Genomic DNA, 13,651 nt, shown 5'->3' with positions numbered 1-13,651 from the left:
TGAAAATGAACTTCTAATAAAATGGAGAACAACATGTATTATTACAGTTTAGTACTTAAAGTGCTGAACTGAGAGGTGCCATTTCTAGGAATAGAGAAGAAATGAATTCCCCGGCCAGAATCTCAGGTCCCTCTTTGATGTCCCTTGGTCATATCCTATGTCCCACTGCTCACCGAGCTCTCTGTTGGCTGTCCCTTTAAGCTGGGTACAGAATACAACCACGTAGCCCCTGTTCTGTGCCCCTCGCAGGCTGAGCAAGGCTACTGTCAACTGTCTTACTCAATCTCCTGCTTCTTCCTGCCTTTTGCTTCCTGATCCCTGACCCTCACTATTTTAATCAGGTCTCATCGGAACGGTGGAGTACTCTTGTTAAGACATAGGTGACATCATGTCCTTCTGCTCAAAGCCTCCCAATAGTCTACCAGCCCCAAGTAAAATCTGCACATCCATGACACTGCCCCTACCTCAGCCCAACATTGCCTCTCTGTAAGCTCCATTTCTGCTCGTTTTCCTCTCACTGCTCAGCTTCACCAGAGTATTTTCTGAGAGCAACCTCCCAGACATGCTCATGCCTCAGGGCCTTTGCAGTTGTTTCCTCCTCTGCAGTGTAACTTCCTCCGAAAAAGCCATGTTGCTCCTTTCCTTTCTCCTTCTCAGTGAGGCCCTCCCTTGCCACCTCATTTTTCGGTAGCAATTACTGCTCTTTGATTTTTTTTTTTTTAATCGGTACCGGAGATCGAACTCACGACCGCCTGCTTGCAAGGCAGGTGCTTATGCTGCTGAGCAAAATCCCCAGCCCCTGCTCCTTGATTTTTCTGTCCCCTTCTCTGCTTTAGTTTCTGGTTGGCACTTACTGCTACAAGTATTACCCTTCTTTGTTATGTCTGCCCTCCACTAGAATCTAGGCGTGATGTGGATAAGCGTGACAAGGACAGTTGTTGGTGTCCTTTATGGATGCTGTGTCCCAAATGGCTAGAAGAGTGCCTGGTATGCGGTAGGTTATCAGTTACTATTTCTGGAAGAAATGATTAAGGACTTGGACAAGTCCTAGTAACACTACCAATTCAAAGAGGATTACTAAGAGACCTGGACAGAAGTCCTTTTCGTGGTAGGATGATCTTGCTGGTTGACAGTTTCATCTTAAAAGCGTCAATGAGGTTAATCCCAAAGGCCTCCCATCTGGCTCTTTAGTTGACAGGGATGTTTTTCCTATCTTTAGTCTTTCTCTCCAGAGAAAATACTGAACGTAGAGGAAGAAAGTTCACCCAGTTTCAAGGAAAGCCACAGAGGAATGAGAACAAAATGTAGGGTTGGGAATGAATTTAAGACTACAATTTCACTCCCTGCTGTTAACCAAACCTTTTGTCTGTCCTGCATTCATTGGCCAGGAGTTAAATGAGATTATGCAAACTATTTGCTTAATAAATTGATTGTGCTTTACCTAATTTCACATGCTTCCCACTTCTGGCGGTTGTGTGAGAAATAAGAACACTAAGAATATAGTTTTCAGCCGTTTTAACAATAACCCACAACTCTCTTTGATAGGACCATGACCCCTGTGGGATTTGTACCAGGATGGTAGGAACAACCAGTTTTAAGACTCTCAAGCACTGTGTGTCTCTGAATGTGGTGGCGTTGGTGTAACATTGACTTGGCTTCTCTGCACTTAATGCCTGTTGCTTTGGTCCCAAATTCAGAGGGTGGGGGAGGACTGGTTTAAAATGTTGCTTCCTACTAAAAATGAGGTTACAAGCTTGGAAGAAATAGTCGCGCATGCTAATCACTCCCAAATCTGGATATATTTCAGGGTGTTTGACAGTTTTCCCCACATAACATCTGTACTTAAGAAGCCTCACTACTATTGGTAAAGTATTGACTTGATTTCTCTGCTCCCATCCAGGGCACTGCATGGTTGAGCCCTGCTCTTCTCAGAGCTACCGCCTAGCGCAGGCCTCTCCATCCTCCATGAGTGTGAGCTTCCATGCCATTCATCTCCAAGCGGTTCTGTGCGCCATCACTGACAACTTCCTCCGCATCTCATACACACTGGGCTGTTCCCCTACTAAAATTCTCCAAGCCACATGTTGTTACACATTTCTTTCCTCTGCCATGCTCCCAGCTGGTCCATGCTGTTTTGATGTGTCTGTTTGCATAGCACTGTCAGACTCTGTGCATGAAAGGTGTGTGGTCCACACGAATGGTTTTAAAAATGTTTCTTTGAAGAAAACCTACCTCAGTAATCAGCGGAAAGATGGAAATTTGAAACCCCAATGATGGAAGTCAGGGACTTCTCCTTGAATCTTTGTCAGAGGAGAACTTAACATACATTGACAAAGAAAAAAAAAAAAACATTAAAATATGACTGTGATCTCTGCCAATGTAACGGATATGAGAGCCTTTCCTAAAAAAATCCAAGGAAAGTAGGCATTGGTGACATATAAAGAGATGGGGCCTAACCATAAATGAAAGGCTTAGAAGTACAAATATACATTACAAAGTAGATACAGCCATGCAGAACTCAAATAAATGTCATGGCTAGCTTTTTCTTGATCACCAAGTATCAGTGCAAAAAGAGACCCACCCAGAACTGAACTCAGTGGAAAACAGTACTGGGCTTCTCACGCACTGCTTTCTGAAAAATTGAATAGATTCTACCAGCCACTGTATTGTACTCTCGGAGATAAAGGATGATTCTAGAACTTTTTTCTTCACTTAGATAAGAAAACCCCAATGCTCGCAGCTCCTCTACTGGATAATAATGGCAAATAATAAAGGGAAGACAAAAATATAAAATAAAAAATATAGTGAGACCAGCAAAGAGAAGGCAGAGACCTCTGCTATAATAGTAAAGAACTTAGAAAATTCATTAACAGAAGTACCATACAGACTGTCTATTCTTTTTCAATCATTTCTTCAAAGGATGAATTTGGTGTTTTAGACCGGAGACACAGCTTAGCTTCTGGTTATTTTTCCAGTCCTTCCCCACCAAGTTTGCTATATTTGACTGTAGCTGCTATAAAGACAGGCTTTGAAGACATGCGTAGTGTTGGCTGCTCAAAGTCTGGCTGGAGCCAAAATATGCTGGTAAGATGCACTTCTCTGCAATTTTTTCCCTTTAATCGTCCAACAAAGATTGACCCTAACTTTGTATGCATTCCTTATATTATCTCAGTGTCTTTGCCAATCTTCCACATGCTATCTTTGGCCAGTGTTTCCCTTAAAAGATAAGTGGAAAAATATGCTCTTTGGTTTGTTTAATAGCTGAAGAAAAACTGACACAACCAACGGCTTTGTCAGCTGAAGTATCTTTGGATGCCTTGGTCTCTCTATGGTGTCCTCCTAGTTCCACAGTAGAAATTGGAGATTTCTAATTCTTCCAACTTGTCAATTTATTTTGGACAGTTTTTTAGTTAACTAGTCAAAATATTGTTTCATGGGCATTATTTGATATGTTAGTACTCAAATGAAACTTTTATATTGATATTTTCCTCTTAGGAACAGAAATTATATTTTTGTTTTAAAAGTAAACATTCCGTGGACAACTGGCACCATATACCCTTATGGTTTATGGTTCTGGCTTTCTTTAATAAAGCCACTTAGCCCAGTCATAATTTTGTTAAATAAAAATCAATTATATAAACATTCCAAACCTCTTCCTGTCCCTTCTCAATATTCAAGTCCTGGATTTAGAGTCTTGTCCAGTCTTTTCTTGGCTTCCACAGTCTCAAATTGTTATGCCTTCTACTCCAAATAGCTGTAAGATTCCATTTAAATCCTACTAGATTCTTTTTAGAGCAGAAATATGACTTCTGAGGTCATTGCTAGGCTATCCCTACTGCCTAATACGTGAAAATGTCCTCATCACACACCCCAATTATTTTTAAAGTCATTTTTCAAAAAAAAAAAAAAAAAAAAAGTAACAGAGTCCTGAAAATAGAAAAGCTAGAACTTGCTCTTTTCCTTTTATCTTTCATAGGAATGGCATTTTTAAACACAAGCCTATGTCAGACATTGAGCAGTCTCCACACGGGAATGAATGTTTTGATTAAAAGTTATTTAATATCTCTAGCTCCTTGGAATTCTGCCTAAACTGGAGATATTCTTAGCTACAGGTCTGTGCTTTCTTTGACTAGATAAAAAATGGCTCAAACTATAGAGGGAATAAATGGCATTCTCAGAATAGTTGCTTGATTTGTACAGGTGTATATATCACAGAACACACCAGTGGATACCAATTAGGAAGGAATTGGAAGAGAGAAATGGGTCAAAGCAGCATCTTTCTGTAGGCCGCCATTATGTTCACAGATGCTCAGCCTTTAGGCTGGAATTGTGTTTAGGGTCTTACATTTGCATGACAGATCTTAAGAAAAGAATTTTGTATAGTTTGTTAATCGTTTTCTTAATTTGCATTTTTATTTAGCTCACCACAAGTTAAACAAAAAACATTTGCACAAGTTGGTAGAGAAATATGATTTTTAACTGTTTTCAGTGTAAAATAATGGGAACAGGTTCTCAGAGTAACTAAATGAGACTACAAAGGAAAAAAGAAAAATACATTCTAAGATACATATAGAATTTTGACTCAGAGTTATTTAGCTTTAGAGGTAGTATTGTTCTCAGTACATCCCCCCTTTTTTAAGCATAATTGTTTTGGAGTAAAATATCTACAGAGCACTGAATTATCTTTCCAGCTTTCCCATAACATTTCATTCATTTAGATATTGATGCAGCGTAGGTGGAAGTTGGGCCCTCAGGACTTGTATTGTGTGATGGCATTGTGCTGCCATCATCACAAGATTTCATTTCTTCCGACCCCAAAGGTCCTGTCTGTACTTGTTTACAGGTCATCTGGATGGTAACTCCTGTGTGTTCAGTGGCATGAGTGTTATCACAGTAACCATGGCAACCAAGCTAGCTCTGATTTCAAAACCTCACATGCTGTATCATAAAATTAAATAACAGAATTGACATCTAGGTACGTGTCTGTCATATAAATTAAGCTCTGAAAGTGATTTCTTTACAGTCATGTGCCTTAATATGTAAATAGAAGGCACCAATTATAACAGTTTTACACATATACATAATATTGCACATTTAGGTGCTGAATTTACCAAATTCTTTATAGTATCAAATCTTATATATTGTCATATTATTCTCACTGTACCAAATTCATGATCAGGACAAAGTATACAGTAAAGCTTCATCAGATACCTGATATAAATAGCATTATGAATAATAGAAGACTAAGCCTGTAAAAAATGTAAAATTCAAAGCATTCTTAGCTTTACTGGTGCTGTTATTTATGCTGATTGGAAGTAAGACTGAGCACAGAATATTCTGCAACTAAATCAGAATCCAAAGACAAGACATGCTTCCCTTTCATTTATATGTTTATGCATATTTTTACACATATTATTCCAACATCCAAGAACCTTTGATAATATCTTTATTTCAAAAAGGTTCTAGCCATGCAGACTAATATATCCATCAACTTTGAGCCTTAGGTTTTCTTTTATAATTTGCAAATATTCTAAATTCAGGACTTTCCTCTCTATTTGATGAGGTCTGGTGCAATTTTTCTTGAATATAAATTTAAAGACTTAACTTGTGAATTATATTTAATGTAAGCACCCTGCAGTTTTCTGCATTGCAAATGATTATTTTTAGAAATTTTATGTTGCCTGCATATATTTGTTTGTCTTCATTGATATGTAGGGGGGAAGCTCATTAATGATTTAAAAAGAAAGTGTTTTGATTCATCAGCATGATTCTTCTCATTACATAAACAATAAAAGCAATAAATTAACATCTAATTAAATTATAAGTTTATTTCTAAACTTAGCTACAAGACAGTCTTGAATCTTTGTGCATAACTATGCCTTGTTTTATATTCTGCTTCACTGTTTTAAAAGTCATCATTCAGCATATTTTAACCTAAATGATGATTGACAACTTCTACTTAGCAACTATCCATCAAACACTGTATTTGAGCAACTGTTTTGTAAAACAGTTCTTTGACTTCTAGAATGGTAAGTTATTGTGTATGAGTCTGATGTAAAAATTGACTGTAAAGCAAATTTTCTTTTCTCCATATATCTACCACGTATCATATATAACACTTGAAAAATTTGCTTCCAGTTCTTTCCTGTCTGAATAGCATTCCATCTAATTCTTACCTAGTTGCGCATTAAATGCTACCTTCTTGCCTTACATGTAGTAAAATGTTAAAATTCCTACAAATTCAAGATTTTTCTTTTCAGAAGCAGAGAAGTGACTGTGCTCTCTACATGTGTGCTTACACGAGAAGGGCAGAAATCCTTCTGTGTATTTGTTGACTCTGTGCAGCAAATACTTGTTACATTTCCAGCAGTGTTTGAATTGTTTGCTTTAAATTATTCATTGAGTTAAATCATCATCACCTTTATATTTAAACTGATAAAAGGTAGTTTTTATTATCTTCTTTTATCTTGAAACTATTTCTTGTGAATAGAAATAGTTCAGCATGTTGCAGTTCCTGGACCGAGTTAAGTTTGTGTAAACATCTCTACTGGAAAATAACTCCATTGGAAATTCTCAGTGCATAAGCGTTTGCAGGGTGACTTGGAAATAAATGGTTAGGCTGTGTTGGTGCTGGAATGTGGGGGCTTAGCAGGCTGTTCGCATGCCTCAGAGATATGTTTTAGCGATTTTTGTTTAAACTGTGACATGATAAGGCATTAGGTGAATGGGGGAGGGAAGGGATCATGATAGTAAGAAAAAAGTCAATACGAGCTTCTGTTGTGGTTTCATTTTAGGTCAGATGTTGTGGTCCTCTGTTTTTCGATCGCTAATCCCAATTCCCTAAATCATGTGAAAACCATGTGGTATCAAGAAATCAAGCACTTTTGCCCTCGCACACCTGTTGTCCTAGTTGGCTGCCAGCTTGATCTCCGCTATGCCGATCTGGAGGCTGTTAATCGAGCCAGACGTCCGTTAGCAAGGTAAGCCAAGGACTCAGCGTTTTGCTGCCTGGTCAAATTAAGAATTAGAGGTAGCAGGTGTCTCTGCAGCCTGCCGTTCCATTCCTCAATGATTCTGGGACCCCGTCAATTAGACATATGCTTTCAGTCAGTCCATTAGTCATGATGGGGAATGCCTTGGCCTCTTTTCCCCTCACCTTCATCTCCGGTGACATCTCTTATGACATCATCTCTTACGATTCTTGTAAAGTTGCTGGCCAGCACTTGATGCGAATTCTCTAAGTATGAAATGGTGCCTGTAGTAGACAGGCTTTCAAATGTATAAAATATTGTGCAAAATATTAGCTGCCCATAATAATGTCCTTCTTGAAATTATGATCATTGGGCCAGGGATACAGCTCAGGGCCAGAGTGCCTTCGTGGCAAGCACGAGGTCATGAGTTTGATCTGCAGTACCAAAAATAAAAAATACATAAATTATGAGTATTACTAAAGTTAATGGATGCTTAGAGTAACAAACCACAATTCTTGGCTCCAGGGAATATCAAATTCCTACAAACATGTACTTTCAAGTTTTTTTAACCCTCCTCATACTCCTTAGCCCAGTCTCTTAAGAATATTTCATTCCAAAAATGATAGTGTCCAGTTTTTAAAAATAATTTAGACCTCAAGTTGCAAAAGGGAAAACATTACTTTTGAATGTCTCTAATACTTACATTTCTACAGTTTCACAAGTATTTTAAAAACCACTTGAAGCAGGATTTATTTTACTATGTATAAGATATGCATACCAGCTTAAGAAAGAAAAGTAAAATTTTAAAAATCCACGTTCCTTCAGATTCCCTTTGTACTAAACAATTTTGTATCATATCCATGTCACTATTTTTTTGTAGCACAGCATAAATTTTTCAAACCTTTTTGATATTAGTACTTTGCTTTGATGTTTGCTTAATAATAGGCTTGTAACCAAAATATGCATGGACACAACTTTGCTCTTCCAGTGGGGGAAAAAAAAAAGTGCTTTCTTTGGATATTTTCTGATGCTCTACATTTTGGATAAAATTTCTGAAAAAAAGTGCTTTCTTTGGATATTTTCTGATGCTCTACATTTTGGATAAAATTTCATGTCCAGTATTCATAGTCTTTTCATTCTTAAATGCATGACCCAGAAACTCTTTTCTTTTTTTTTTTTTTTTTTTTTTTTTTTTTTTGTCTTTTTCATTTTTATTGGTACCAGGGATCAAACTCACGACTGCCTGCTTGCAAGGCAGGTGCTTATGCCGCTGAGCTAAATCCCCAGCCCATGGCCCAGAAACTCAATGTTAAGAGTCACGCTTGTGTGTAGGTGATGGGAGGAGGATTGCAGACCTGAAGGGACAATAGAGGGAACAGTCCCTTCTATAGAGCAAGTCTGCGTTTTGATGCAGAAGGGTTATTTGAGTTAAGCCGTGAGAAATTTTATCAGTTAGCAAAGATTAGAAAGTACTAGGACCAAGGAACACATGAGGCCGCCAGAAGCAAACCTTGAAAAACAATTTTTCTTCCCTATACTTCTCCCTTACATCTTTGCCAATTCCCTAAACACAACATTTCTTTCCCATCCAGGTCTTCAAATCCAAATTCCAACCATTGTCATCTTTTTTATCTAGAGATCAATATCTGTCATACATATTATATTTGGTATCAGAGGCCAAATGTGTACTTACATCATTTCCTAAGAATATGTCTCAGAATCAAGCACTTGTTTTTGAAAAGTTGGCACAACCAGTCACAGCTCATCCATTTCTGGAATATATCTGTTCCTTTACCACGATTATGCTATAACCACAACATCATACTGGTTTGTTGCTCTTGCTGGGTTTGATTAGAGTGTAGATGGATTTTGTGCGGAAACTAAAGGGTGCAGACTATTCCATGGACTTTACAGACTTAAAGGAATTTAGCACATAATTGCTCCCAAGTCATATTTGTGCTACTGAAAGCTTCTCTCATAGCAGTAAGGACTACAGGATAAAATTAAAGATTGTGAGGAAACAGTGGTTCAGAAGCTAATGTAGCAGTCCGAACAAAAAAGAAGAGGACATGATGAAAGGCGTAAGGGAAAAAAAAACAAGGGGATAGATGTGAAAGAGAATTCATGAGTCCATTAGAGAATCGTTTAAGAATAGAGGAGTCTAAGCTCAAATTGTTTAGTTAGAGGTCTCTCAATAATTTGCAGATGTGACCCTTTAAGCTTTCTGCCTCAGTTTCTTCAGAATGTACAACAAAAAATACCTCATAGCATCATTATAAGGCTCAAATAAAAAATGTATTTTAAAGTTATAAAGCAAAATTTAAAGTACAAAATGATGATGGTGGTGGCAATAGTGATAATGAGGGTAACATTTATGCCACACTTATGTGGACCAAGTACCCTGCTAAGCATGTTATCTCATTTGAATCTTCCAATAAGTCGTCAAGATATATGTACTAGATGGGGAAAAGAAGGCTTAGAGAAGTTAAGTCACTCACCCAAAATCAAACAGCTACTAAAATGCCAGTACTTTCATTACTATGGTTTCTACTGAACGCAATTTTTTCCTGCAGTAATAAATTCTCTATACTTGTAATCTAGTTTGTCATAGATTTTTTATTAAAAACTGATTGGGATTTCAAATGCATAATTCATTTAGGTGCTTAGGCTCTGGTTATTATTTTTACCTGGAAATAAGGCTGATTGTGATTTTTTTTTAAATATTCTATTTCAGGCCCATAAAGAGAGGTGATATTTTGCCCCCAGAAAAAGGTCGCGAGGTTGCGAAGGAACTTGGTATACCATACTATGAAACAAGTGTGTTTGACCAGTTTGGAATCAAGGATGTATTTGACAATGCAATCCGAGCAGCACTGATTTCCCGCCGACACCTGCAGTTCTGGAAGTCCCACTTAAAAAAAGTCCAGAAACCTTTACTTCAGGCTCCCTTCCTACCTCCAAAAGCCCCTCCACCGGTCATCAAAATTCCAGAGTGTCCTTCCATGGGGACGAACGAAGCTGCCTGTTTACTGGACAATCCTTTGTGTGCCGATGTCCTGTTCATCCTCCAGGACCAGGAACACATCTTTGCACATCGAATTTACCTTGCTACCTCTTCTTCCAAATTTTACGATCTTTTCTTAATGGAATGTGAAGAATCCCCAAATTGGGGCGAAGCAGTTTGTGAAAAGGAGATACAGAGCAGGGAATCCCAGGGGCGGACACTGAGTCTTGACCCAGCTGAGGAAGGGGAGGAAGACCCCCCTAGGACACCTCAGGGTGATCAGGGGACATCCTCATGCCAGATCCCCTTGGAGACTCTGGGGCTGGAAGCCGAGGGTTCAGTTCCCGAGACGCAGACACTGTCAGGCTGGAGTAAGGGGTTCATTGGCATGCACAAGGAAATGCAGGTCAATCCCATTTCGAAACGAGTGGGGCCCGTGACTGTGGTCAAGATGGACTCATCGGTGCAGTCAGGACCTTTCCGGACTTTGCTCCAGTTCCTTTACACAGGGCAGCTGGACGAAAAGGAAAAAGATTTGGTGGGGCTGGCTCAGATTGCAGAAGTCCTAGAAATGTTTGATTTAAGGATGATGGTGGAGAACATCATGAATAAGGAAGCCTTTATGAACCAGGAGATCACGAAAGCCTTTCATGTCAGGAAAGCCAATCGGATAAAAGAGTGTCTCAGCAAGGGGACATTCTCAGGTGAGCAGGGCCTGTGGTGAAGCCACCAAGACCTTTGGTAGTATTTTATCAAGTGTTGGCCAACTATGAGCAGAGTAAAAAATAATCATAGCTTGAATCCATAAGTGCTTGCTTTTTCCATTTACCCTTGAAAGTTATAGGTGGTAACCTATTTAATTTTGTCGGACTTAACGGTTATTCTCTTCACGTTGAAGATGGGGAAACATACAGCTTAAGTAACTTGCACATGGCATCACAAGCAGTAAATAATAGAGTAAAAACTTGGACCCAAACTTTATGGCAACAGGAATCTGTTCCCTAACCCACTGTGGCCCCACATTGCTCTTCAAGGTAGAACATGTATCCTTGAACCTACCTCCAGTCAGCTCCAGGTTTGCAGTTCCTTTTCAGGATCCAACCCTTGACCAATTTTCTATTGATCCTTCAGCAATGACCTCTGGCCTTGAGGTCACTGAAGTCCTGGAGGCCATTGCATTCCCACAGCGGGGGCCTCATCTGCTTCAATCACCTTCTTCTTTTCCACCCTCATGCTCCTTGGTGACATTGTTTTATAGTTTCCCTGCCCTTTGTTTATCTTTGATAACTATTCATACATTGCTTAAGCACACTGGTAAATCCTATCCAGTCTGGGCTGCTGGCCCTTGCTGGTGTTGCCTTACACACCTGAACTGTTTTTATTCTAAAACTGTCCACTGGGTGTGTTTGTAGGTATGGCTGGGTGTGTACTTCATTGTGAAAAAGCTGACTTCCTCGCTTCTATTTATATGGATATTTCTATTTGACTTTATCATAATCCTTGCTGTGGTACAATACATTTAGTAAATGGTTAAGGAATTTAGTAACTAAATCTACTGACTAGTTTTAAAGTTTGTGAATAATCCAATTTACCCCAAACTCTGGCCATTATAATATAGAAACAATCTTGAAAATTAAAGAAAATATGCTACAAATTGAACAGTGGACCTTTGTGAAAATTGACTAAAATCATCCTCTGATTAATACAGAGGAAAAAAAACCAAATATATGATGAGAACACCAATTGACTTCATTAAAAAAACTATTAAATATAATTTAGGAATAGAGGGGCTGGGGATTTAGCTCAGCGGCATAAGCGCCTACCTTGCAAGTTTGTGGTCGTGAGTTTGATCCCCAGTACCAATAAAAAAAGAAAAAGACAAAAAAAATTTAGAAATAGATTAATTTTGATATGAACTACATAGTATATAACATTAGTATTATTATTAGGAATTATTTTTTAGTTTTCTAGGGAATAGTAATGGTATAGTTGTTTAGGGGAATGCTCTTAGTTTTAGAAGATTTCATGGTGAGTGCCATATTACCCCTGTAAAATGTCTGCACACATATATAAAAATATATATTCAGCTAAAATAAATGTGGCAAAATGTTAACAATGGATAACTGAGTGGTTGTTACACAAGCTGAGCAACACTCATCCAAAAATCCAAAATCTAAAATGTTTCAAAATCCAAAACTTTCTAACAGCCAATAAGTGGAAAATTCCATACCTGTCTCATATAACAGTTTGCAGTAAAAATGCAGTAGCACTAAAAGCATTGTATAAAATTGTTTTCAGGCTGTGTGTATAAGGTGTACATGAAACATAAATGAATTTTATGTTCAAATTTGGGTCACATTGCCAAGATATTTATGTTTCCAGAATCTGAACAAATCTAAAGTTTTTCTTGTCCCAAACATTTCAGATAAAGGAAACTCACCTGCATTATTCTTTCCACTGTTCTGTATATTTGGAGGAAAAAATATTCCTCTCCCTTTTGTTACTTTCTGTTTCAAAGAATTTGTGTTGTAACTTGATGTGTAACTTAAATGTTTGCTCCTTAATATGGGAATTGGGTTTGGCAAAGGTAGAGGCTGCCCTAAAAATAAAAGCAGCAGTGGAAGGGAGACAGACACCTGTGATGGAGCTGAATGGTCTAAGCTCTCGGCAAAGCTGACTCATGGTGTTCCCTCAATGCTCTGGCAGATGTGACATTCACTTTGGATGACGGAACCATCAGTGCACACAAGCCGCTGCTGATCTGCAGCTGTGAGTGGATGGCTGCCATGTTTGGGGGGTCCTTTGTGGAGAGCGCCAACACTGAGGTAGGTGCCGCCCCGAGAGTATATGCAGTTATGCAAAGTGTTTCATTAGCTAGATGACTTCAGCTCCTTAACTCCTTCCATGAAATAGTTCCTTAACCTGTGTTTGAGTTTCAGGTAGTTGCAGTGATGAGGAGCTGTTGATGATGGATCTCTAGTGTCTGAGCATCTAACTGCTTTCCATCGAGCATAGCCTTTCGTCTTCACAGATTCTTTTGACCAGCCAGACTTTTTACCATGCAAAATACAACCAAAACTAAGTACAAGTAGGAAGCTGAGGCAGGAGGACCTTAAGTTTGAGCCCATCCCAGGCAACTTAGTGAGTTAGCAAAACTCTGTCTCAATGTAAAAAATAAAGAAAGGTTGGAAGAAAAAAATGAAAAGCCTTTGGCTGGACTTACCAAGGTCATCAAGGGCCCTATGCCTCTGTTTTTCCTGTCTGTGGTTCACCAAGAGAAAAACATCCTCAGACAGGGTGTGAGGAGGTTCTCAAAACTGGAGTTAGGATCCTACTACACATAAAATAAGCTCACAGTTGTGCTGACGTCTGTTACAGAAAAAGAATTTTCAGGCCCATCAGTAAGAGGCTCGGGGAGGGTTTATTAGAAAGTATAGTACACACACAAATAGACCGCAGGTCCTTAAGAGAGCAAGTATTTAATTTCCTGGAACAGGAAATTTTTATGCTTCTCTTGAGGGGTAGAAACCCTAGGAAAAAGTGATTGACCCCCAACAATGATAGTGGCCCACATTGTATTTTTTTACATAGCCCAGTATTTTTTTCATAGATATTTTAAACATTCTTTTGATTCTCTCAACCTGATCCTTTATCTTAGGATCAGGTCACTGCTCTT

The 13,651-nt window shown here is 38.6% G+C and overlaps 1 protein-coding gene across 3 annotated transcripts in view; it reads left to right on the top strand.

Moving 5' to 3' along the window:
• Rhobtb1 (Rho related BTB domain containing 1) overlaps positions 1 to 13,651 on the top strand; it is a 59,780-nt gene that overhangs the window by 30,222 nt on the left and 15,907 nt on the right. Inside the window, exons 5-8 of one of the 3 annotated variants that reach the window (XM_063239536.1) lie at positions 1,808 to 1,864; positions 6,795 to 6,980; positions 9,706 to 10,679; positions 12,682 to 12,800. In XM_063239536.1, the coding sequence (XP_063095606.1) occupies positions 1,808 to 1,864; positions 6,795 to 6,980; positions 9,706 to 10,679; positions 12,682 to 12,800 (1,336 nt within the window). Of the gene's footprint in view, positions 1 to 1,807; positions 1,865 to 1,900; positions 3,085 to 6,794; positions 6,981 to 9,705; positions 10,680 to 12,681; positions 12,801 to 13,651 lie in introns of those variants that run through there. The other 2 variants (XM_013156807.3, XM_063239537.1) reach the window with 2 other exon arrangements.

Source organism: Cavia porcellus, unplaced genomic scaffold (assembly GCF_034190915.1).
Source record: "Cavia porcellus strain 051 isolate PalLab524CR breed Dunkin Hartley unplaced genomic scaffold, mCavPor4.1 scaffold_28, whole genome shotgun sequence".
Lineage (NCBI taxonomy): Eukaryota > Metazoa > Chordata > Mammalia > Rodentia > Caviidae > Cavia > Cavia porcellus.
This window is presented reverse-complemented; position numbering and strand designations above follow the sequence as displayed.